General features: G+C 33.8%; 1 protein-coding gene across 13 annotated transcripts in view; it reads right to left on the bottom strand.

Annotated features, from left to right (window-relative positions):
- Positions 1-2,064: 2,064 nt before the first annotated feature.
- The window catches only part of LOC105341336 (ninein-like protein), a 44,263-nt gene continuing 20,909 nt past the window's right edge, over positions 2,065-25,418 (bottom strand). For 8 of the 13 annotated variants that reach the window (XM_066088654.1, XM_034467697.2, XM_066088653.1 and 5 more), the window contains 27 exons: positions 22,179-22,348; positions 21,544-21,824; positions 20,964-21,036; positions 19,000-19,142; positions 18,547-18,687; positions 17,111-17,143; positions 15,149-15,311; positions 14,746-14,862; positions 14,380-14,469; positions 14,031-14,223; positions 13,293-13,388; positions 12,955-13,142; positions 12,269-12,408; positions 11,735-12,155; positions 11,362-11,524; positions 10,736-10,926; positions 10,612-10,647; positions 9,895-10,089; positions 9,034-9,189; positions 8,571-8,684; positions 8,356-8,466; positions 8,029-8,142; positions 5,813-5,926; positions 5,096-5,164; positions 4,495-4,690; positions 4,171-4,292; positions 2,065-3,931 (listed from right to left, as the gene is read on the bottom strand). In XM_066088654.1, the coding sequence (XP_065944726.1) occupies positions 3,743-3,931; positions 4,171-4,292; positions 4,495-4,690; positions 5,096-5,164; positions 5,813-5,926; positions 8,029-8,142; positions 8,356-8,466; positions 8,571-8,684; positions 9,034-9,189; positions 9,895-10,089; positions 10,612-10,647; positions 10,736-10,926; positions 11,362-11,524; positions 11,735-12,155; positions 12,269-12,408; positions 12,955-13,142; positions 13,293-13,388; positions 14,031-14,223; positions 14,380-14,469; positions 14,746-14,862; positions 15,149-15,311; positions 17,111-17,143; positions 18,547-18,687; positions 19,000-19,142; positions 20,964-21,036; positions 21,544-21,824; positions 22,179-22,348 (4,019 nt within the window). In that variant the 3' untranslated portion in view covers positions 2,065-3,742. The remainder of the gene's footprint in view (positions 3,932-4,170; positions 4,293-4,494; positions 4,691-5,095; positions 5,165-5,812; positions 5,927-8,028; positions 8,143-8,355; positions 8,467-8,570; positions 8,685-9,033; positions 9,190-9,894; positions 10,090-10,611; positions 10,648-10,735; positions 10,927-11,361; positions 11,525-11,734; positions 12,156-12,268; positions 12,409-12,954; positions 13,143-13,292; positions 13,389-14,030; positions 14,224-14,379; positions 14,470-14,745; positions 14,863-15,148; positions 15,312-17,110; positions 17,144-18,546; positions 18,688-18,999; positions 19,143-20,963; positions 21,037-21,543; positions 21,825-22,178; positions 22,349-25,418) is intronic. The other 5 variants (XM_034467704.2, XM_066088659.1, XM_066088656.1 and 2 more) reach the window with 5 other exon arrangements.

The following is a 25,418-nucleotide window of genomic DNA, read 5'->3' as shown; positions in this document are numbered from 1 at the left end:
ATCGCCCTCGTTAAATATTTATTTTAGTTTCTTTCGCCATCGTTGCAAGAGGGCAAATTTAAGTTAAAAACAATTTTTGAATAACTGTGTAAATTAAAAAGAGTATGTATGTCTAACTGCAAATTCAAGACTGGGCGAAAACCGTTTACAAAGGTAGAAGGACGAAAATGTCACAGGGCGAAAATAACCCTGTATGCAGTATTCTTATAGTAAGATAAAGTCTTGCACTATAAACAATTTATAGTACAACTACTCCTCGAAAAGGAATTATTTTATTATAGAATAAATCTTACTAACGTCAGTTGCCCCTGATTCAGTGTACAGAACAAAAGCAAAACTGTGACGTTATCAACATTCAACTTTGTATATTTATATCTGCAATCTGAGTATAAACCTAGGAACGAGGACACATGTACACGCATTATACAAAAATACACTGTATTTAGTCAGGCTAATGTATTTTTTTTTTAAAGGTAACAAATGTGTGGTTAATTTCACGTCACTTCTGTCTCGATTTTTTGTCATCATTGAATCAGCTACAACAAGTGGGCTACCAGTTGTTTTAACCACGAAAACCTAAAATTAGAAGCTCATGCATTTACGAGGTAAACCACGGGTTAATACATCATCATCATCAAACGTGTGAGAGGAATACTTATTCGTGGCTTCCTGCAAATGTCATAGAATTTTTTTTTCTTTTAGAACTTTTAACTTAAATGTGCATTTTTGTTTGTTCTGATTAATAATGAAGAAAATTATAAAGTTGTGGGATAAGCACCATTAATTTCTAAATTGCAGAACTTGTATATTCATAGATTATATAATAATCAACTAAAATTAAATTTGTTTAATTACGTCTGCATGCAATATCAATTAATATACTATAAAGATAAGGAAATTCTTATTTTTTATGTGCAAATTCATTAAAGATTGCATGTTACAATTTATAACTTGTTCACATTGTATTTCTTTTTATCTGAAATATTAGTAGTAAAGGCACAAGCTATGCCATCTAACAATTGTCGTTACTATTTGTTATCCTATGTCACGTGACATTTCGTTTCATCTTAATAATGATTACTATGTTACATTAGTTTTGCTAGGTTACTATTTTGCACCGATTATGCTAACATATATCATTATGCCTCCTGTCAGTTTGTCTCTATATATTCAAGTTATCTATTTTCGCATAGTATTCAAAGGGTTTATACATGTACATGTATAGCGTAAGCATACTATGCCGAACCTCCGGCTTGTGCACTATGTATCAAACCCTGACTACTATTTAGGCATAGTACATGCTAAACACAACATTATTATATAACTATACTCATTCGAGTGATCAACGATTCTGCAAGAAAATATCATACAAGTAGAAGAACTAATTAGTGCCTGTAAATATAATAACATCAATAAAGGTAAAATAGGCCGTAGGGGTTGTCAAATTTCGAGTGGCTGAAACCTTGAACTAATGGCACAGAACCCATTCAAAATCAAATGTTAAGTCGCCAAGTAAAAAAAAACTTCCTGCAGTATTTTCATAATTTTCAGATTAATTTTTCTCCTATATTAATTAGTTATTTTTTATATTTGGTTAATAATAATACGCAAAAGGCCATCTGTTAATTACAAATTAATAAAAATCAATATAATTGAAAGGAAGAGTACAAAATTCTTACTCCATCGGAATTTATTAATGTTATTAAAACAGAAACAGCGACAAATTTGCGGTAATGATGTAAGGAATTCGAAGTAGAAGGACTACTAAATATAGTTCTAAATAAATGTATGTCTGCACACCTGCCTCCCCATCCATCAATATCAGCGACAGGCCAGGGCCAAAGCCATATAAAACGTACCGCTGAGGCAGGGTCAAACATGGCTGAATTGGCGTGGGACAAGCCCGTGTTCCTCGCGACATATATATGGCGACACCATCAGCCGAGTAGTGCAGAAAGTGATGACACCCCCGCTCGCTGCTAAACTATTTTGCAGATTTGAATAAACATAGATTTCGAAAGTTGCATCAATGATATTTACAGTTCAACACAACAGGATAAAAACTAAGATTTTTCTCGTGTTTTATTGCTACTTGCATTTGTAATCAAAAGTTTATAAAATTCATCACATATGGTAATTCACTTGATTTGTGTGAATGCTACACGTCCCTTTCTCAGAGTATTGATGTACAGTAGTACTATTTCAAGATAACATGATTTAATCAGTACATGTAGTTCTATATTGTATCACAGTCAATGGAGACATTGGTCAGGAATGATTGCAGAGTTCCCCATTCCCCTCAGCATCCACAATATCACAGACAGGAGGTAAGGCACTTAAGTATGACTTTTTTTGGATGGACAATATGAGAACAAGTCATTAAAAATAAGAATTTCTAAAATAAACCTATATATTAGAATATTATTCAATACTATAACATGTCATATCATGTGACCTTTTTTAGATACTGTATATGGAATAGCAGATAAAGTTGTCATAGGACTAATATGTGTGGGGTGGTGTAAAACTCTTCCCCAAAAAGTTGGAAGACAAGATGTTTGATTTTTGTAATAACTGGTGGAAAATTTACTTCAAATGATAAAAAATATCAGCTTCAAAACATTTTAATCTTGCAGCGATTAATTGCTTTAAGTAATTTAATTATTGATTGAAATAGGTCTAGACATTGTAATGAATATGTTTCAAGAATTGAACTCCTAAAAATAAATGACAATGTTTTGGCACTTAATAAATATATATAGCACATATACATGTATAGCTGACAACTCAATACACTTATACCCTGTATCTGCTGACAAATAAATACTGCCCTAATTTTTCCCTCTCTTTGTAATTAGTTTTCATTTATATTTTCGAACTTCAAACAAATTTAAAAATAGATGAAAGAAAAGATTACTTGTATGCTTGCACTTTGAACTAAATGAAGTTCTATTTATATATGACTTTAATTAAAAAATCTGCACCAACATGAATAGGTTACAGGCTGTATCAGGGAATCCCTAATAACATTTGTAAACATTTTAAGTCACTAAAGAACATTTTTAACAATAAAAAAAATCCATCACCACATTTGCTCTTTCATTTAAAACCCCACAACATTTCAAATATGTTGCATAACCATAAACTATTCTTAATATTTTTGTGCAATTCCAAATTCGCACATTTCATACACAAACAAAACCACACCATTCATACATTAAATAAATGTAGAACATAAAATAAAAATTCATTTTAGCACAAGTATTCTTTTAAAGATCTAATGGATTTCTGTACCATCGGATATCATCATCAACATCATCCACATCATCCACATCATCATCATCATCATCATCATCATCATCATCATCATCTTCCTCATCATCACAAAACCACAGGGTGAATTCCCTCCAGCACTCTCCCTGGGAGGAGAAGTGGGGCCATCAGCACAGGTCACTGACAAAAGCTGGTGTCGTGAGGAGTTTATATTCTAATCACTTCTTGTCTCAGTGTTAGAGCACCTTGAATGATTGATGCAGTAGAAACATGTCTTGTATTCTAAAACACAGCTGCATTTGTAAGGAAAAGGTTCAAACTTACAGCCACAAGGGCCATACACTCCACATTCAGTGTGCCTTAAATTAGCACCATCTTTGTTCATTCCTTTTGCATATCAGACATAGTTTGCATGTGTCATCTGTTTAACGGATCATGTGGCCTCTGTTTAACGAGTCATGTGACCGGGTCATGTGATGGCCACATGACAGACCTTCTTGAGCATGACCCTGAGCACCTTGCACTGGTCCTCCAGCTTGTAGCAGCGGGAGACCGCATCCTTCTTTCTCTCCTCCATCAGGTACAGCGCCTCCATTAGGTCTGAGTTCTCCTTGTATAGGTCCACCACCAAGATGTTCCTCTTTTCACAATCCGCATACTGCAACCATTCAACAAAAACATATCAACAAGGCAATAACCAGTTCATGTAGGCATACTGCAACAATTCAATGAAAAAAAAATAAACAAGGACAAGGCAAAAACCAGTTCACGTAGATCATAACACATTTCAGGATTCAGAAAAATGTAAATATAAGATTTAAATCTGAAAAAAAAATTTTAAAACAAAATTTTTTATCACCTGATTCCTTCCCTCATAAATTGGGCCAAATGACTTACATGAGCATTGATTTTCTCTAGCTGTTCATCCAGCATCTTTTGAGTCAGTTTGAGTTTTCTTGTCAAGTTGGTCTTTTCTTCCTCTAGATGCTTAATCAATTTTTTATGTTCATTTTCTTTCACTATGAAAAAAAATAAAGAACAATAAATATCATATTTTTATTTTTACCCCCATTTCCACACCATTAAAGTCTTTGAATCACATTTTGGTTGATCATTCATATGAAAAGATAACATGAGTTTTAGGAGGACCAAATTATCTACATATTTTACAATTCCACACAAACAACAAAGCATACTGATTTTGGTTTGTGTTGTACAGACCTCTGATATTTCGACTTTTCTCGTTCTCCTTGTTGTCCATGAACTCCTGCAGTTCCCGGAGCTGTCTCTGCTGATCCACCAGGTCAATCTGTAACTTGGTGAAGTTCTCGATGTCAACGGGACTTCCTGAACGAGTCCCGAGGTGATGGGAATTCTGGGAGCGGAACCTGGCAAGATCACTGGTGGCATCCTCCAACTGTTAACAGACACACCACAGTCAGCATTACAGGCAAACTTACTTATTGAAAACTTTATAATTAAATGTATTATATTTGACTGTGATTGAGCATGGAAAGCAGCTTCTGAATTATAAATTAAATACTTTGCTTAATGTTATGAATTTGAAAAATGTACCTGACATATATATTCAGAAACATGCTAATTAAATGTTGTTGAAAATTAATTTCTTTCAAATATCATATTTTTACAGTAACTTTTATTGATCCTTTATATCTTGAATACAACACTTTCTGATGTGGATATAAAGAATATTGATAATACATGTAATTTACATCCGAGTTCCTAGAATAATGTAAGAATAATCTGAAATGAATTGACTTTAATACAATCAAAAATTATTTCAGAATAACATGCCACTTACCATGTGAGTGACTTTCCTAAGCTCATCTTCAAGTCTTTCTTTCTCCAACTGAAGGGCCTGCATCTTCTCCTGTATATGATTGAAGTGTAAACTGAATTGTCATATACTATACATTTTCCACATGATGATAATTGTATTGAATGTCAGATGTTACAAGTATTTAAATTGTACATCAGTGAATATATAACATTTTGTGATTTCATAATTAATGTCTCACAATCCAGAAATCGGTGGTGCACAAAAGGTTATCTTTTTTAACAGTATTTGTTCTTTGATTGCAGAGGAGTGGGTCTTTCTTTGGGGTGGGTTTTTTTCAATTTTATATTTGGGAGTCTTAGTCTGAAGGTTTAATTTTATGAGGAAAGAATTGGATCACAAGGACAATGTAAACGGATTTTTAAATTTATTTATGGTGATGGAATTGGTTTCTTTAACCAAACTGTCCAGCAATTTAGGCGCAAGTGTCACAGAAATTGCTACAAAACTACTTACAATCAAAAGTCCTGTTAAGTAAAATCACAATTCTTGTTATAATAATGGCTTAAGAAATCCTTAGGATGTACTTATCAAAACAAGCACTAAATCATATACATGTACAAGTTAGATTAATGCCAGTCTCATCAGTTTTATAATTCGTCCAAAATAAAGAAGCTTGATACGAGTCTAAACATCGAGACAGAAGTTGGAGATGCCCAAACAGATGTCTAATTGGCCGACCTTTTCTTTGTACAGGTGATTGGCGGACTCGTTCGTTTCGTGAGCTGTCAGACTGTCCATCTTCTCCGCCAGTATCTTGCTGGATTCATCATGGCCATTAAGGTTAGCTCCATTCTAGAAAAGGAGAGTACTAGACACTTAGCATAGATGCTACCTGATTAGCTATTGGTCACGGTTATACAGAAATGATATGATAAAAATCAAATAAAATGGAAAAGACTAAATTTCGACTTCATTTTTTTATTGTTGTATGGCTACGACTTATATATTATTTTTCAAGTTGTCAAGTTTCCATGTATCTTCTTAAAGCTTTAAAGTCAGATGTTGTTCGTATAATTGTTAATATGAACATTTGAGCATAATGTATCAGCTACCATACCTTTGTTAAATATATGGAAAATGAAATTAAAATTTAGCTAAGGTGACTACTTGGTTAGCATTCTACATGCAATAAAATAATACATAACGATCTAGATAGACATTTTCCTTGTTCTGTTGAGACAGAAGATTGTAAACTCTGTTTTAATCATATTAATTTTTTGATGATAGCAAAAATACTGTAAACCAACTTTTATTAGCAGTGACTTTATTTCGTGATTAACTATGGAGGAACTGGTTCACGACGACTTATGTTCGTGACCAAGCCTTACCAGACCCGTGCTGTTATTACAACCATACGATAAGGACTGGTCTGCGGCGAGAAATATTCGCGACGGCGAGGCTCTCGCTAACATCGTGAAAATTTCTCGCACGCTAATAAAAATTGGTTTATTGTATATAGACACAAACAAATAGATAATTCAAAAACATATTTAATACATTTATCTTTTGTAAAGGTACTGAGGTTTTAGGGGTTATGATCTGCATATTGAATATAAATTTTTCAAATTTTTCTTGGTCAGAAATGTTGTGGCTAAATTTATATTCCACTTTATATAATATTTATTCTATAATTATGTTTTGTGCTAATAATATGATCTAAAATCTTTCACATCACTGAAAATAAATAAAACATGCACAGGGGCTAAACAGCTGTTAATAATAGAGGTAAATGCATAAAGGATTAATGATATTGATGTAAATATAAAATATAAAGCATGCATACATTTTGAATAAACTACGTACATGTATAATACTAATGCTTGCTTATTAAAGAAATGCCCATACAAGTAATGTTGCAGTAACAGAAACATTCCATTATGCCGATGCAATTTCCACACATATTTGTACTCCTTGATACTGCATACTGTAAATTCCTTATATTTCGCGAGTACTTAATTCCCCGATCCTGCTGTTTAATTAAATCGCAAGAATATAAAATCACGAACGTGGAACTTTTATCCTTATTTCTTATAGTTCTCAACTCTAAAGAAAAATAATGGCAAGATTTTAAAATCCACGAAGGGTGCTTCTCGCAATTTTACAAAGATATTAATTCCTCGCATTTGATTAGGAATCTACAGACGAGATTTTTTTCATCTTAAAGTGCCAGTGTACAATACACGAAAAAAGGTCCAGTTGATATATATGTAATTCATAATTTGTTTTTTGAAGGTGTGAACTTGATCCACAAACAAACCAGTGAAATCTTTAGTGAGCAAACTATCACAGAATGAGTCATCCGGCTAATGCAACACGTACAGCACAAACAAATCAGAACAATACAGTGGGAAAAAGTTGCAGGATTTGGTACCATTTACTATACTTTTGTAGAACTTAATTAAATTACCAAGGTAACATATATATAGAAAATTTATTCAGTGTTCAGGCTGGGGAAACAACTTAAATTCCTATTAAAATACCATGTGATATGGTTGTTTAAGCCTAGCAGGACAATAAAAAAATATATGACAGATGAATTTGAAAAGTATGACATAAAGCAGGTTGAATATACAAAAGCAGGCAATATGGAGATAGAAATTACTGTCAATAAATAACCATTATAATATGTATGGTTCAACATAAATATCTTAAGATGAGCAATAACTTCGGTTATGTATGCATGGATCAAAGCAATGATTTGTTGGTTAGGAGTATAGGTATAGATGTGTACAGGTTTTGATTCACAAAGACAGGAGGTCTATAAGTAGCTAATTGATGGTCAGCTTGCTTGGATGTCGAAGCTTATTCTGAGTGAGCTATATGTTTATGACCCAGATTATCCTGAGTGAGCTATATGACCCGATCAATGACTTCTGATGGTGATTTGCGGGTACCTTGGGATGGGCCAGCTTATCGACCGTATCATCCACCCGCAGCAGTTTGTGTTGTATTGTCGACAGTTTTTCCTCAAGGAACGTATTCCGTTCTTGTAATTTGTCAATCACATGCTTTAGGTGCAGAGAAGTGAGAAAAAGTGAGGATTAAAATGGAACTGTAACATCTAGGATAATTAAAACATTTCATAGAGGAGATATAGTGTTTTATTTCATTCTAAATACTTGTACAGTAATCAACTGCTTGTATTAATTATCAGTTGCGAGTTATTGCTAACCCTTATACCCGACTAACATGCTCTATTTGCTGTATAACTTTGTGTATACCTGGGCATGCGCTGGTATAACTGTGTTCTGGAACTGTTCCAACTGGAACTTCAGTTTACGAGTTTCATCAAGAAGAGACCTGTTTTCTTCTTCTAATTTAGCTATCTTCTCCTTTTTGGAGGAACAAATATTTAATCATTAAGTATTGATTTGGTGCATGATTGAGACAGTTTTATCATAATTTATTTTTCTTTGTCCTATCATAAGATTGTTACCTGTAATTCAGAGTTTTTGTCAGCTTCTTTTTGTAGTTCAGAATTTTCCTTTTGTAATTTTTCGACTGATTTCTCTAAGATTTTCTTTTCCCTATTCACTGCATCTAATGTAGCCTTTTATCCAACACAATTAAGATATATTAATTGAAACATTAACATATTTAGCAAATACATCATACATCCATTATGAGAAGTACGGCAACATATTAAAAATTGACTTTCAAGATTTGGAGGTTGATGGTAATGTTTTGGGTCAAGCTTATTTTCACTTAAGATAAACACGTCAATAAAAAAAACAACCCATTATTAGCAAAATGTCAAACACATTAAGAAGCACACAACTTATAGCACACCAATCAACAACACAACATTTAGCAATTTAAAGTTACATCTTAAAACTTGAAGACAGTATTACAGGTTTAACAGTTTGATTTTCACACTTTTCATCACACCCGGCCCATACCTTCTGTTTTCCTGCTTCCATCGATGCATGCACCATTTCCTTCTTCACTGCATTAACTGCACTTGCTTTCTCTTCATCAATCTCAGCAATGCGACTTTCCATAGCAGTTTTTGTCATCTGAAGAGCTTTCTGAAGCTCTGCCTGGGCTTTCTCAGCCTTATCATACAAATGATTTTCAAATTAAAGCATATTTACAATTCTTATCTTAATTGTTTTTTTTTCTTTTCATGCACTTCTTAAACACAAAAAATTTATTTTTTTCATTTGCCTATCATTTTTTTTAGTTGATACAAAGTGATGGGCTGCTACAATTAATATGGAATCATTTAAATTTGTGGGGGCCAATTTTCCTGGATTGCTTAAATTTTACAGGTTCGTGGGGACGTAATTAGTGTATTTTCATATACATGCAAGAGGAATATGACTTTATAGCCCTAATTTATTAACTCGTGGGAGATGTTAATTAATTCGTGGATGAGAGGTACCCACAAATTCCAAAAAAATTGAGCCACCATGAAATCTAACGATTCCACAGTACCTTTTTTTATTGCATTTTTGTTCACATATTACCTAAAACAATTGAGTAATGGTCATCATGAAAAGTATTGTTTAAATAGACTTTGAAAATAGGTTAATAATCTTAACTTTATCATTTACTTTTGACCTTGACTGTAAAGGTTAATACAGCAAAACAACTTGAGATATGGTCAACAATTTTGACAAAGAAAGCTAGGAAAACAGACAAGTGAAAATGTCTTTGATTTTCCAATCATGAGTGAACGTTACAGAATAAGCAATAATACTAATATTTTTTTAGATTTTGAATTATGCATAAAACCTGTTCTGCTTGATTCTGCCTACCAATATTTTGTCCTTTTGTAGAGCTGTGATGGTTCTGTTGAGTTCATCCACTTTTTTGGTGGTTTTGGCTTCTTTGTTGAATTCGTTAAACATGGCGTCCAGCTCCTGTTGTAAGAGGTTACTCTGCTGCATCAGCTGTTTCCTCTCCAGATTATAGGTTTCTTGTAGCTTCTCCATTTGACTCACATACTCGTCCTGTGTACAAAACGAGTTATAATCAGTCAAGAATTGAGATACATTTTACATGCATGTTCTACCTGCTTGATTAAATTTATTTATAAATGAAATTTTTCTATTCAAAACCAAAGTAATTGTAATATGACTTGTACAACATAACACAAAATGCTACACAATCAATTCAACAAAGTACTGAAAATAAAATCAAATAGTAAAGTTTGCTGTAATTTTTGGAAGATCATAAACCTATAAACCTACATAGATAAAGATGTGTTAAATAAAAAAAATATAAACACACTGTATCAACACAATATGAATGATGAATTTCAAAATCAAATAAAAGATGAAAGTTAGACTAAAAATGCACCTTCAAAATAATGAATTAAAATATCATTCCACGATTTCATCTTCAATACACAAACACATCAGTATTTAGTTATCCAATTTCTAAATGCATACTTAGGAATGTAAATGGATTCTCTATGATTGATGGATGAAACTAAGCTTGTAAAAACAATGCACTACAAACTTATAAATCACCTGCTTTGCCATCCTTCTCTGCCTTTCTTTGTGTCTCTATAGTAAATGTGAAAAATCAAAATAGGAACTTCAAGGGCAGACAACTCCAATCTTTTTGTCATGACCTTTGATCTTTTGACCTTACCTTTAACTCCTCCCTAATGGCACACGCTAGCTCCTCCTCCAGCCCCGCCCTGTCATCCTGGAACTTCTTGGTCAGAGCCTCTCTTTCAGACACCATTTTGTCCTCCAGGTTGTGTAGTTGTTGCCGTAGAAACTGCACCTGTTCCTCATACTTCTTCACAAGTTCTTCTTTCTCTCTCTCATAACTCTTATCTGTGGTGAAATTATATGCATTTAGGAGAACATTATGTTGCAACCTGTTAAAATTTCTAACAACAGAAATTTTATTTAATCAAAAAATAATCAAAATTTCATGTGCTAATGTAAATCTGTACAAGTACCCGGTAGTAAACGGTTCATTAAGTACAAATATATCATGGATAATCTACTTGTATTCTATTAATTGAAAATCAGTTTACACCTTTGGCTTAATATTTGCTTCGTGTCAAAAAGTAGAAAACCAGTATTTATTTTTAAGCAACGTACTGCAAATATGGTCAGTAGATCCTTCTCTTTAGAGCTACTACTTCTAACTCAAAGGTCAGGAATTTCTATTTTCACAGCTTTCATACATTACCCTTGCTTGTTATCAACATGCAAGAACATTCCTCCTTTGTTTTCATTGAATATCAATCAAAAGAGTTTTACCCATTTGAGTTTTCTGTTGTGCAAAGGCTTTCTCCATGGACAGTCTCTCCTTCTGCAGATCTTTCATCATGGCCTCCTTCTGAGTTTTCATTATGTCTGCCTTGTGTTTTTCCAGAAGCTCATAAAAGTCCTCCCTTAACTTCCCTTTCAGGCCAATTTCTCCCTGTCATTTTGAAATAGCACAAACATGCATCCCTTAATAATTACCCAACAAGACAATTGTTACTTTTATTTTTTAAAAATCCTTAAATTGGTAAAAAAAAAAAAATGTTTACCATTTAAGATGGAGTTTTTGTTGTTCAAACAAATTGGGATCATAATTTGAAAAATCAGTTAAGTTATCATGTATATTAATATAACAACAATATTTTACCTGAGCAAAAATATTTTCAAAATCCTGTAAGTCTCGTTGGTACTCATTTTCTTGTTTTTGAAGTTCCCTTTCAAAATCCTCCTGAATTTTTAACTTTTCCAATTCAAATTGTTTTGACATATCACTTATTTTCGTGGACAATTGCACTTTCTCCTTCTCTAATTGTTTTATTGCACTTTCAGTTCCCACTAGAGTGGACTCGAGTTCATTCTTTAGCTCGCACTGTTCTTGCTCATACTCGGCTAGGATCTCTTCCTTCTGGAAAGCAAGTTGATCTTGCAAGTCATTTTTTTCCTGCACCAACTTCTGAATTTCCTCCATAGAACAGGCCAGTTTCATTTCCAAGTCTTTGTCCCTCTGATGCTCACTCTCTATTTGTGAGATCTGGGATTGTAGTTCGGTTTTATATTCCTCTTGTAACCTAAAAACAATTGAATTACATGCATCAATTGTCATTAGAATTAAGCCACAGCATACATTAAAATAAATTTGGGAATCCATTTGTTCATTTTTTAATGCATCTTTTTAGTTTACCGGTCTATAATTTTTTGTTTTTCCTGCTGAAATTCTTCCTCCATCTCTTTCTGTGCAGCAGTATATTTCCTTTCAGTCTCCTCCAATTTCGCTTGGAAGTCCATCTGCAGATTCTTTTCATTTTCCTTCAGAAGTTTGTCCTATAATTATGAAAGATTTAACAGTACATATCCTATACAAAGGAAGTCAAACAAAAAATAAAATCTTTACATCAAACTGAATTATAAGGAATGATGAACAAAGAGAGGCAACTCCAGATGAGATAAGTTACATTTTCACCTTATTGGTATCACAAGAATTAATCTTTACTTGAAATCTAGACTAAGATATACAGATTGTCACTAAAACTAATCCTACTAAGAAAAGTGGAATCCACTAGTTAATACCAAATACATCAACTTGAGGTGAAAAATGTTTCATTCAACTTACCTATAACATCTATAGACTCCTTCAGTCTATAGACTTACGTTACTGCTCTTTTGCAGGGCACACTGACATAGTTTGGGGAATAATGATAAAACAACAATTGCTTATTCTTCGTCATTTAATTACCTACCAACTTAAAATTTGTTAAAATTGTTCGATTTGCAAATAGCAGTACCCCAGATACTAAGAAAGGGTCTATGAGTGACCACTGCCATCAGTCAGTAGCTGAACTAAATAATTACTCAGACTGTATGACTAACCTGTTCCTCCTTAAACTTCTGTTGTAGCTGGTCTTTTTCGGCCTGGAACTTCTCCTCCAGCAGGAGGATCTCGCTTCTGTGACTGAGCTCCAGGTCCTTCTTCTCCCGCTCCTGGTGGATCTTCAGGTCAGTGATTTCCTTCTTCAAGATCTCGATATAGTCTCTGTCACTCTGAATGCTGCTCACACCTACAAACATTCAGGATACAGACCAAAGAAGGATCATAAAACTTCCTAAACTTAATCCTTGGAGTATAATTATTTAAGCTGGTTTTAGGAAAGAAAAAAAAAGCAGCATGCAAAAAATGATTCAGACACAGAGTATAATTTTGCACTTACTGCAAGTGTCGTCGTCATCAGCAGGGGCTGGAGGGAGGCGTCGACGTACCCGCCCTGGGTGATTAGGAATGTGAAGGCCCTCGTCCTCCGAGTTCTCTGTTAATCAGATATCAAGGTCATGTATATTGGACCATTTTTAAGTTATTCATTGAAGAATGTCAAATTTAACAAAAAAAAATTTCATGTTTATATAATTGCAATAAATAATATTTAGCTGGAAGTAATTATCATATTAAGCAAAAACAAATTCTTTATATCAAATGCATATTTGCAGTAAAAATGCTTTGCAAAGTGTATTTACAAATGCTTGCAAAAATACAGAGTATTCATAAATGAAGAATTTTGGAAGTTACCAATGGTAAAAGCAGATCATTGACTTATAGAAAAAACTAGTAATCATGATAGGCAGATCCTATATACTGGGTGCTGCGTTAAGAGTACATCTTATCAAATATTAAAGAAAATAATAAAGAATGCTTCAGAATACATATATGTATGTATCTGAAATGCAGAAACAGAGAAGTCTAAAGGAATACAACTGTTCATATACATTACATTTGCTGAAATCTGTAAACAACCGTTTATACATCGATTAATCAAAGAATGACCAGTGAGGATAGAGAGAGGGGTGTATACTGTATATATATATACATACAAGCGAGAGAAAAGTCACAACATCCCAGGTATATCTGTTAGTCCACATCTACAGGTGGATGGTGACAAGTTGAGACATTTTACCTGAGGACACTGAGGAGCGAACTCCTCGCTTGGTCTTAACATAGTCTGACAAGAAGGACCCCTCCCTGATGGGGATACGTGACCCAAAGTGGGGGGTCTGGCTGCCCGAGTGCTCACTTTTATTGCGGCTGTGGACCTGCTGTTGAAGCTCGAGAACCTGGGCTGTCAGCTCGTCATTCATGTCTTTGAGTTTCTGAAAGGTCAAAATGAAAAAGGTTTTGCAAAATGATAAACTGCAGTCACCATTGATTAACATCTACAAGTTTTTATCTAACAGTTCTCCAGACATTTCTTCCAATATCATAGACATTTTTAGCATTAGGTGTAGTAAATGAATTGACCAACATACCTGGTTTTCTGAGGTAGTTTTTGTGAGTTTGTCCAAGTGAGCCCTTTGTTGGTCAGGCGTCATCAGGTCTGAGGCTTCATACTCCTCCCACTGTGGAGGAACAAATAAAGACAATCATAATAATGTTACAGAATCCCAAAAGCTATGAATTTACAAATCAACCTTCATTGCTTGTCCCTGGTATTTTGCTATATCCATATTTATTTGAGTGTATATTTTCAGAATGAGTTTCTTAAATTAGATAAACTTCTGTTGAAAACATTCAATTATACATGTATGATGGGCAATGCTACTTTCTACAAGTCAGTGCCATTACAACTCCTCATAGACTATGATGACCTTGATGTGACTGGTGTTTGTGCTGACCTTTTGTTGTAGTTCTACGACCCTTCCCAAGTCTTTCTGTAACTTTGAGTTTAACTTCTCGCTCTCTGCCAGCTTCTCACTAGTCTCAATCATCTCTCTCTCCATTTTTTCCATATCCTGAAAACAATACAATCGAAAGTAATTACTTAAAAAGCAAAACTATCAAAATAAAGTCCTTATATCTACTGGATTAATGATGCACTAGAAGCATAGTCCTCACCTTTTAACCATCAGCCAGAATCTTAGAGTTTTATAATTCTTTTAAACCTGGTCCTCATATTTTGACCCACCGTCGGCCTAAGCCTCAGGGATTTATTACTCAATAGAAGCTCGGTCCTCACCTTAGACTAGCAATTAGCAGCAGTCTCAGAAATTTATGATACAACAGAAGCCCTGTCCTCACCTTTTGACTGGCCATCAGCCTGAGCCTCAGAGATTTCTCCTCCTCCTCAATCTTCTCTTTCTCTGAGTCCAGTCTGTTCCTCAGGGTGCTGTTCTGTCCCCTTTCCTGTTCCAGCTCAGACTGGAGGACCTTTAACTGCTCTTGGTATTTCTTCTCTATGGAACTGATTAGATATCAATAAAAATCAATAATGATCTTTAGGATCACATTTAAGTACAATGATATTGTTTTCTGTTTATAATGTAAACAGCTTCAATTCAATGGGGTTGAAAAATTTTCTCCTTTTTTGTTTTGTTTTGCTCATTTATCATTATAATAAATGTATATTGATAACACTTGGAGTATTTCATGAAATGTTGATGAAATCAACTGGATGAAACTTTAATAAGGAATCTGACCAATGTAATAACTTTCGATACATTTGGTAATAACTTTCGATACATTTGGTAACCCTACCCCCTCTTCCACAGCAGCCCCACCCTTACTGCAATATTATTACTTACTTAATCTACAGAATATAAAACAGGAGTTAGGACAGAAAACTGCTTACCTTGAATTGTCATCTGATAGCAAGACTTATACCAGAAATCACAAACTAATGATACATCTAATGCTGCATTTATACAAATTATTAGTGTCAATTTTCTTAAATCTCATTGCAAATCCCAGATAACTCAGCATTAAATTACACCTTTTTGAAGACAAGTACAAAAGAAACGAGCTTATTCCCTTTTGCAGAAAAATGCAAATATTGACAGTCCAATTACCTGCTGATCTGAGCACAGAGTAGACTTATCTATACCTGGTCACAGCTATAAGACAGAGGGCATGCATACTCTGACTTGTTTACCTTTGGCAATGGATTTATCAAGTATGTTTATAGAATAATTACAACTTCCCATCATAAAGATTGGAAGTAAAGATGTTGGGCTTTAAACTCCATTGACTTGGTGTAAATCTGAGTTTCATGAATTTATATGTACAAAGAGTTTGGGGAATTTAAAGGTAAATTAAATGCAAATGGCATTAGATTTTCAATTCTGAAAAATAACAAGATTAATTTGACAGACAAATTAGATTTGAGTAGCTTTGCTATCGATATGTTTTATAAGTTTTTTGACATTATGTATCAGTAGTCTGCTCTCATCAAATCATATTGTTTGGTTGTGGGGGGGGGGGGGGGGGGGGGGGGGGGACATGGGGTGGGAACCAAATTTCTGGGTATCATACCATAATAATTGTATGCTGTACACAAGGTCAATTTTTCCCTGTGTTATTTTCACCCTTTTTCTCTTGTAAACAGTTTAGCCCAGACAAAGTTGTGTTTACAGAAAGATAATTTAAGACATAGGAATTAACCTAGTCTTAAATTATAAATTGCCTGCTGACAACAAGAGCAAAAGGGCCGAAAATAAAAAGGTGGTGAATATTTTCCTTTATACAGTATTAATCATAAAACTCCAACTACTTCTACATCAACCCACCACTTTATCATAACAATTATAAACAGTAAACCTGTGTTTAATTCCTGCGACGTTATTTTGCAATTGCAGTAGCCTGTGAAAACTGCAAAGTGACTAAATTTATGACTGCCCCTAATCATATATTGATTGATTTAAACAAATAAAATTAGGTTTTGAACAAGAACTATTTGCAACAGCATCTTTCATGCATGCAAACAAAAGGCTAGTTTACGGTAAACCAGATATGCCAGTTCTGTAAGTTCTGTAGTTTATCATAACTACAGAATGATCAAAGCAAAATACTACTAACACCCAATCTATTCAATCTGAAAACAAAACAAAAAGAAACTGAAATCAAATTAAAAACTAATAACCTTAATCCCAAATGAAAATGGTTTATCATTCGCAGAGCATTCATTACAACTAAAAGGTAAATATCTATTACAGGACGATGGTTTGGGGGATCTAATGAAGTCATTCTGAATCCCTCTGTACTTACTAGTAAGTTTCTGTGATCTGAATCAGAATTCTCCTAAACATATGTGTTAGAGAATGTGTACAAGAAAACAAGAGGCCAATGGGCCGCAACAGTCACCTGAGTATCATACTACCCAGTGAAAAATTCATGATAGAACAGCATTTGAATCATAAAATGTCTCATACTTTATTTAATTGGTTACAATTTATAAATACATGAATATATGAGTTAGAGTGTCATATCTCAATAGTTTTCAAGATAGGAGGGACTTGGGGAAGAGGTGTTATAACTTGGAAGATGGCATATGTCAAACTTGTATAAAGCTGTTCTCTATTTCTGTTAAATTCCCTTCACAAAGAATTTAGAGAAGGGAAGTATTTTAGAAATACCAATGCACTTATGCACATTTCATTTTATTACTAATGTCAGAACCCAACAACCAGGGGGCGCCAGTTTTACAAAATTAGACTGCTAGCTAATACAATTTTATTTAGAAATGCATTTTCACTAGGGCTGGGACGATACTGTACTTAACCGATTCGGTACATATCACGATACAAAAGATGCGATATGATACATATCACGATACATTGCAACTTAATGAAAACATGAATAAGGGTTTAAAATTTATTCAATCTGTCGATGTATTACCGCATATCCAAAGTTATTTCATTATATTTAAAATGAGCGTTGCACAATTTATAAATTACTTTAGTCTCGTATACATTACTTTTTAATGAAAGAGTAATCCAAAAGTTTTCCACACTCCAGATTTATCTTCCTAACAGTTTTGACAACTTTACAAGGTTTCCGCCATCTTTGTACTTTCATATTAGGCGCGCAAACTAAAAATAGCCGATATATGAAGCTCAGATATTTTTGGAAAATAAAAAAAAGTTCACTTGGGTATTGTTGTATTAATGGTAAATGTATCGATCCAAATATCATCAAAATAAATACAGTGATGCACCGATGCATCGGTGGATCCTCCCATCCCTTATTTTCACTATATGATGAAAAGATTCCTGCATAACACCAGTCCTAAAACACTAACCCAGACATCTTGAATTTCACAACTTTGGTAGAAGCCTCCCTGCCCATCTGTAACATGCACTCACTGTGCCTGCTAGATACCCATGAGTAGAGAATGTAATTTGTTTAAAATTGCATGGTTTTTTTAAAACATTTTTTACTGAAATATTATGGCCCCTGGGAGATGTGGATCTAAAATTTCACAATTTCTGTTCAAGCACGGTACTTGAAAATAAGCCAACAGTATAACTTAAAGGTATACATAATTGACGCACAATGCACAACAATGGACAAAAACTGATAGCAATAGGTCTACCGAGTGACTCAGGTGATATGATAAGGTACGATACTTGAATAAAGATGTGAAATCAGTGCTCTAACAAACACATGTATAAACATTATAAATGTTCAGATGTGTGTCCTACCTCAGTTTCTTCTCTGTGGACTGCTCAATTTGCAGGTGTCTCTCATCCACTTCTTTGGCCAAAAGTGCATTCCGAGCATTAGCTTCTGTCAAATCTTGCTTGAGTTTTTCTGTAGCCCAGACTTGCTGCTCTAGAGAAGATCTGAAACACCAAAGGAGTTATCTCTCTTCCTGCCATCAATTACTATGGTTTAATCTGTATTTGTTGACAACCCATTTTGGATTTCATTGTTGTGTTAATCTTTACACTTTAATGTACGTCAAAGTGTCGGAAAAGTGACAATAAACCTTATAGATTGAACTAATGTCAAAAATTTTAGTGTCCTAAACAAAGCGATATGACTAAATCCCGGAAAAATGATGCCGACAAATATTTATGAAACCAGAGTATATTTCTTAACAAACGTATAAATTACTTTATTATACATGTACCAACAATTTTAAATTGAATTACTTCAAATGTATGATTTCCTGTTGATAAGAGGCAAATGCAGCTTGAAATATGGCATTCTCCTCATCTGCTGCCATCATTTCTTGTTCCAGAAGATAGGAGAGGTCACAGAGGTTTATCCTTGTCACCAAATCAAAGCCCAGGGCCTAGAACACATACAGGTCACATAACAAGAAAAATAAATTTCAATTCTAGTGCAATTGGGTAAGGTCTAAAAAACCTTTAAGTTCCTTTCATAACAGAGAGAGAGAGAGAGAGAGAGAGTATACCATATACCGTATTTTTCGGGGCATATGTCGATGTGGGGCATAGGCCGAATTGCTAATTTTTAGACAAAATTCAAGAAAAATCCTTAGACTAGCCGAATTGGGGGATAAGCCGATTTTCAATCGATGATTACTATGTAGTGAAAGTATGACCGCTGATTAAGGAAGTCATCATATTAAGTATATACTTTCAGAATATTGATGTAGAAAGTTAAAAGAGTAATTAAAGTTATTAAATTTGCTTAACATATATATTTTAAGCAATTTTTAAAAATTAATCTGTGTTTTGTGGCTGTTTGGTCTCTTCCGTATTCGTCGGTGTATGTATCGTAATTTTACATAGTGTAAATTTAATTGCAACACCAACCTCCGTGGTTCTGTCTGGTAGGACTAATAGGTATAATATTTTACCAAACCTTTTATATTTTATTAATACCTTATTGCTAAATCTCATTTAATCAAGTTATACTTTGAAAGCCACTTGTAAATATGGGGTATGGCATCCATTAGCTGAACACGTGGTTTCATATTCAAATAGAGTTATCCCCCGTAATCGCTATGAATGAGAAAACGAAATACCAAACATAAAATATTTATTTTTGTGTTCTTTCCATTAATTAATTAAATAGTGACTTGCCGTTATGCAGAGAAGTTGTAATGTTAAAAACACAGTTAATGCAATGAAGTGTAACGGTGTACACTAGGCTACGTGCCCCCAGGCTGTGTTTTATGTCACAGGTTTCACACCTTTGTATATACACACAACACCAGAATACCGTTATTTCATCCAACAGAAAATTAATTGGAAAAACACAAAGCATTTGATTTATTCTACACCCAAGACCAGTGATTGTTTAATAATAAGTTCTCCTACACATGAAAGCTACTTCCCTGGTTTGAATTGCATTTCCTCTGACATAATCATTGGACACTAGTGTGTTCATATAGTAGATGGCTGTAAACAAGGACTAGCTATTCCAATATCACAATACATGTATCTGTCTTATAATGAGACATTGGAACAATTGAGGCTATGCATGTTAAAGTCTTAGCCTATCTGGGTTTAGTGGTATACATAAACCACAAAATTTCTTAAATGAGAATGGATTATTTGCAGACATCTTTACATGTATATACGCCTCCTGAAAAAGTCATACATTAACAAAATTATGTAACGCTTTTTTAATTACTATAGTCATATTATAAATTGAGAGCATATCCTTCAATAAACAGATTAAACAGGCAGTCAAAAGGAGAGAAACCGTGTTTTCTACGAGCGCAGACATGAAGAATTCACAAAAATTCTGTCATATTACATTCTACCAGGTTTCGTTTTCTTTTTTACTACGCAATAATAGTTTCCAGGGTTCATACACGAACGTGGGAAAAAAATTCTTTTGATTGGGATTGTAAAGAAATACCTCGTACAGTACAGTACATTTTATTACTCACGATGTCATTACAAAAATTATCAACGGGACAACTATCGAACAATAGTTCAAACAAATGAAAAAAACCAACCCTCATAATAAACTGCTACAATAGTAAAACGGATAAAAACAGTGGATTGTGTGGTATTTTACTGTTAAATTTTTTCAAATTTGAGTCTAAGATCAGCCGATACCGGTGGATCGGCTGGGGCTCGCTCATCGGAGAAAAAAAATACTAGCCTATGCCCCGAAAAATACGGTATTTACTTACAAGAATAATATCAGCACCATTTGTAACATTGTACTTTTCCCACAAATCAATTATGCTTTCTGGCATAGCAAACCTATGAAATATAATAGTAAAAGGTCAAGTCATTCAATATACTGCTGACAATCAGCATCTTTATCATTTAACAAGAGTTGATAGAATGTCAAATAAGTGAACTTTTGAAGGATTTTTTTTTTATCACATAAGTTACATGTTTTAAAAAGATTAATGATAAACTTCAAAACTGATAAACCAATTGATTTTAACAAAACACCTGCCAACGTAAATTATCTATTCATTGAATTCATTTTTAAAATCTTAATCATTGGATCAAAAGAGATATTTTGCAGCTAAAAAATATCATGAATAATGTAAACCAATATAAAAAAAAATCACCACATAACATCAGTCAAGGATAAAACTCTGATCTAGATTCACATCTTAGGAAACAAATTAATAAAATGTAACTCCTGGCATTATCACTGCAACAGATGGTTATTATGTGAGAATTTTTCATTCTACAACTGCAAAGCAATATGCTACATTGCTTGCTTGATAAAGTACAATGTATAAATATCCTCACCCTGTATGTTCATCATCTAGGACAGTAAACAGTCCGGATGACCCACTTCCACTAATTAGGGACGGGGTTGTTCGCTCCTCTGCCCCTTGCGCCGAGGCTCGGAACTTCTTCTGGGCAGAGTGAGCCCTGGGGGTCAGGGAGCGTGGGGTGCCCACCCTACTCCGAGACTGACCAGAAGAGGCACCACCGCTGTTGTGTTGGAAGACACCGCCCACGAAGTCATCGAAGCTGATGCGTCCGTCACTATCTGTGTCGAGTCTGTCAAACAATTGCTGCAGCTCCTACACAACACAGTCATTTACCAGTCATAAACATGAGAGAACTCATATATTTGATTAATTCATAAAATGAAGACTTAATTCTTTACAAATCACATGTCTCAATTACTAATGACCTTAACTCAAAATGCAATGACATTGAACTTTACTAAAAAATTAATTTTGAAAAACTCAAACCCTGAGAATTATAAACATTATTCTTAAAATAAAAGAATGAATCTTGGCAAGACAAAAAAACAGCAATTATTCAAAATAAAACCTAAATACATGTAGAGGCAAAAAAATCTTGACAATAATTCAAACAGCAATCTTGATAACAGTAACTCCTTCAGATAGAGCTAGCTGTCAGCTGCTTACAGTTTTGTTCATTTCCATGCCAATGTGATCACAGACTTGGCCCAGCTCCTGTGAAGTAATATAGCCATTTAGTCCCACATTTAAGGTCTTCCAGATGTTGCGTAGATACTCCTCAGTTCCGCTCATCTCTTGTGCTTGCTCCAGTTCAGACATGTTCAAGTTCATTTGTCCTGAAATAAGAATTAATCATAAAGATGCATCACTCAGCAACTTAGGATTGATCTAAATATAATACCGTTTACACCATATTAGCAATAAAAATTCCCATCCTTATCCAACATCTATTCAATATAAATAAAAACAACGTTTGAGCTGCTGCAGTCTACAAGCGTAATTGCTCCAAGCATTATAAAAAACAGCTGTGTTCCAAGCAGATCAAGACAATAACTTTGACTCTCAACCAAATTTTATACATGCAATAACTTTGCAAACTTTTCATTTTTAATAATAATCTTTTGATGTTTCTGTGTTAATTTATCACCAGAACTGCAGTTATCAAAGGACTAATGCTATGGACATAAAACATTGAAAAGAAATTAAATTTAATATTAAAGTGGAGGCATGGGAAAAAATACATAAATATAAATAAAGTTCCTGAAATCCTAAAGGTGGTGCAATTACGATTAATAAAGTGATCAATTTTATGTCTCGTGACAAATATAGAAAGTTTTTCTCTATTCAAATCTTTATTCATGCTATAAAAGCATCTTAAGGGTTCTCCACACCCTCTGGAAAAGACTTGCATACAAGTCCATTTTATATATTCCTCAAAGATATGGAATTTAAGCATACATAAGACTTTGATTATCAACTTTATAAAATTTATTGCTGTTTATAAAAACAAAAGTCTGTGCTTTATTCGAACTCGGGACCTGCAGATTTGTAGATTGAAATTATACCCATTGCGCTACAGAGATAGACACCAAATTTTAGTGACATAACCAGATTTACAATGGTTTGAAATTGCTATGTTGTGACGTACTGTCCTAAAAAGTAAAAGTCAAGGGGTGACAAAGACTCTTAAAAAATAATTATGAAAAAGATTCTCTTTTCATAAACAATTTCAATATTTAATGTCTTCTTACTTGTTCATAACGAAAACTTCTCTCATATTTTTTTTTTCAAAAATTCATTTGGCTTTGAGATATCAATAAAAAGCCATCTTTAATGGGCATTTTTGTGACCTTCATGCAAATCAGGAACTTCCTATTTTTGGGTGGGTTAAATCATTTGAATGAAGGTTTGTAGTTTACATACTGTTTTGAAATATAAAGATAAAAGCATGATCAAAACAGAGTGAAATGCATATAGAAACACTGAAATATAAAAAACAAGTTTGCTTCGGTGATCAATTTACTGGTAAAAAGCTTCCAATGTAAATTTTAATGTTTAAAAAGCTAGCCCAGAGAACTCATGTACTATTATAGATGTTGTTTTGGAATGTGTTTTGTAAACAAATTCATTCCATCTCTACCCCATTTAACTGTTCATATATGGTCTGGTTATTCTCATGACATGAAAAACATTATTTCCAGGTCAAATATTGTGAATTCTGATTGCTATGAAGACTTTAGCAGTTATTTTACATGACAACAGTATTTTGAGTAAACTCAATGTACCCAGTAATTTTATCTGGTCATGAATAAGATTTATCATAAACAGTACTGAAAGCATTTCTCCACCAAGTCGGCATCATTTCATATTTTAGGAATATATATTTCCCCTGTGTTACTGTAAAAGTGGTTATTTACACATGGGGGAAATTTACGCGGTAAGCTTAAAACCATGTAAAATACCCCTGCATGTATGGTAGAAAATGAAGAGCTGTGTGATAAATATTTAAGAGTATTTTTTGACTCCCGCACAATTTTTTGAACAAGAATAACTGACATTGACGTAATGTTTTGGTACTGGTTTTTTTTCCATATGCTCTATTAATATAAAAATTATGACATGGCATTTCCATGTTGCATCTCCTATATCATTTAGTTCCCCATAGCTGCACTGCTCTCTGGCTGATATACTGAGACCTTGTCAGCTAGCTTAATTAATAGGATGCGATACAAAAAATACTATTTAATAACTTATATATTAATCACTTTCTATATAAACCTTCGTTCACTGTATAACAGCCCTTTGGCCTGACAGCTCCCGGGCTGATTAACCTATAGAACTACGACAAATCAAGAATGCAAAATAAGAATTTCCATGTAATTATATGTATATACAGTACACTTATATAACTGACAAAGGTAGGGTCAAGGTGGAGGTCAGCTGTTGAAGATTTGATTTGTGTATTAATATTAAATATGATCAAAAAATCAGGCAGACGACAGTGTCACTCAATTTTAGCCATCAAATTGTCCCTCTTTATCAAATAAGAAAAGTATCCAGCTAGCTATAATCACTAGCTGTCATATTATCATGGATTGTGTAATACGTGTATCTTCATATTAACCATGGATAGATTTACATGTACATGTTCAGCAATGCTGTCACAAGTATCGGTGTTGTTTAATACAGGTGTCAGAAAAACATTCACGTTTCTTTTACCACCACACATTAACTTAATACAGTAACATCAAGACATCAAGAATTCACAAATTCTTTAAACATAATTAAGTGTTGCAATTAAGTCTGTAGAGGTATAAGCATTAGGTACAGACTGGGTGCTCTCTCTCTCTCTCTCTCTCTCTCTCTCTCTCTCTCTCTCTCTCTCTCTCTCTCTCTGACTTTCCAATCACTGAATGCATATTTCTAAAAATAATTCAAATGAATGCATCGTTTTTTGTTGGGTTTTTCTACCGTAATCAATCTTGCATACAACCTTGCATGGCATCATTTTGTCAATGAACATTTTTTCACAACTGTGTCTCAAAATGTGTTAACACTTCATAAATTATAACTTAAATGCACATTAGACAAAGTCATAATCTTGAAAATCAATTGATATAGGATTCTATTTTGCAGAGAATTGCATGGTGTCTGCTAAGAATACAAGCCAGAAATAAAAGCCTAGGCAATCATATCATACATGCTTTTGGGCATTTTTTTTGTATTTGTAGCAAGGTGCATGGCTTAAACAATTCATTAATTACACTATAACAAGTCATAATCTTGAAAATGATAATGAATACCATTTTTCAGAGAACTGATTAACTGACATCTTCTAAGAATACAAGCCAGAAATAAAGGCTCATGAAATAATTCCTTATAGTGATAAATTGGTGTCTGCAAATG

The sequence above is a fragment of the Magallana gigas genome, chromosome 6 (genome assembly GCF_963853765.1).
Source record: "Magallana gigas chromosome 6, xbMagGiga1.1, whole genome shotgun sequence".
NCBI classification, from domain to species: domain Eukaryota; kingdom Metazoa; phylum Mollusca; class Bivalvia; order Ostreida; family Ostreidae; genus Magallana; species Magallana gigas.
Note: the sequence above shows the minus strand (reverse complement) of the source record. Positions and strands in the feature narration are given on the sequence as shown.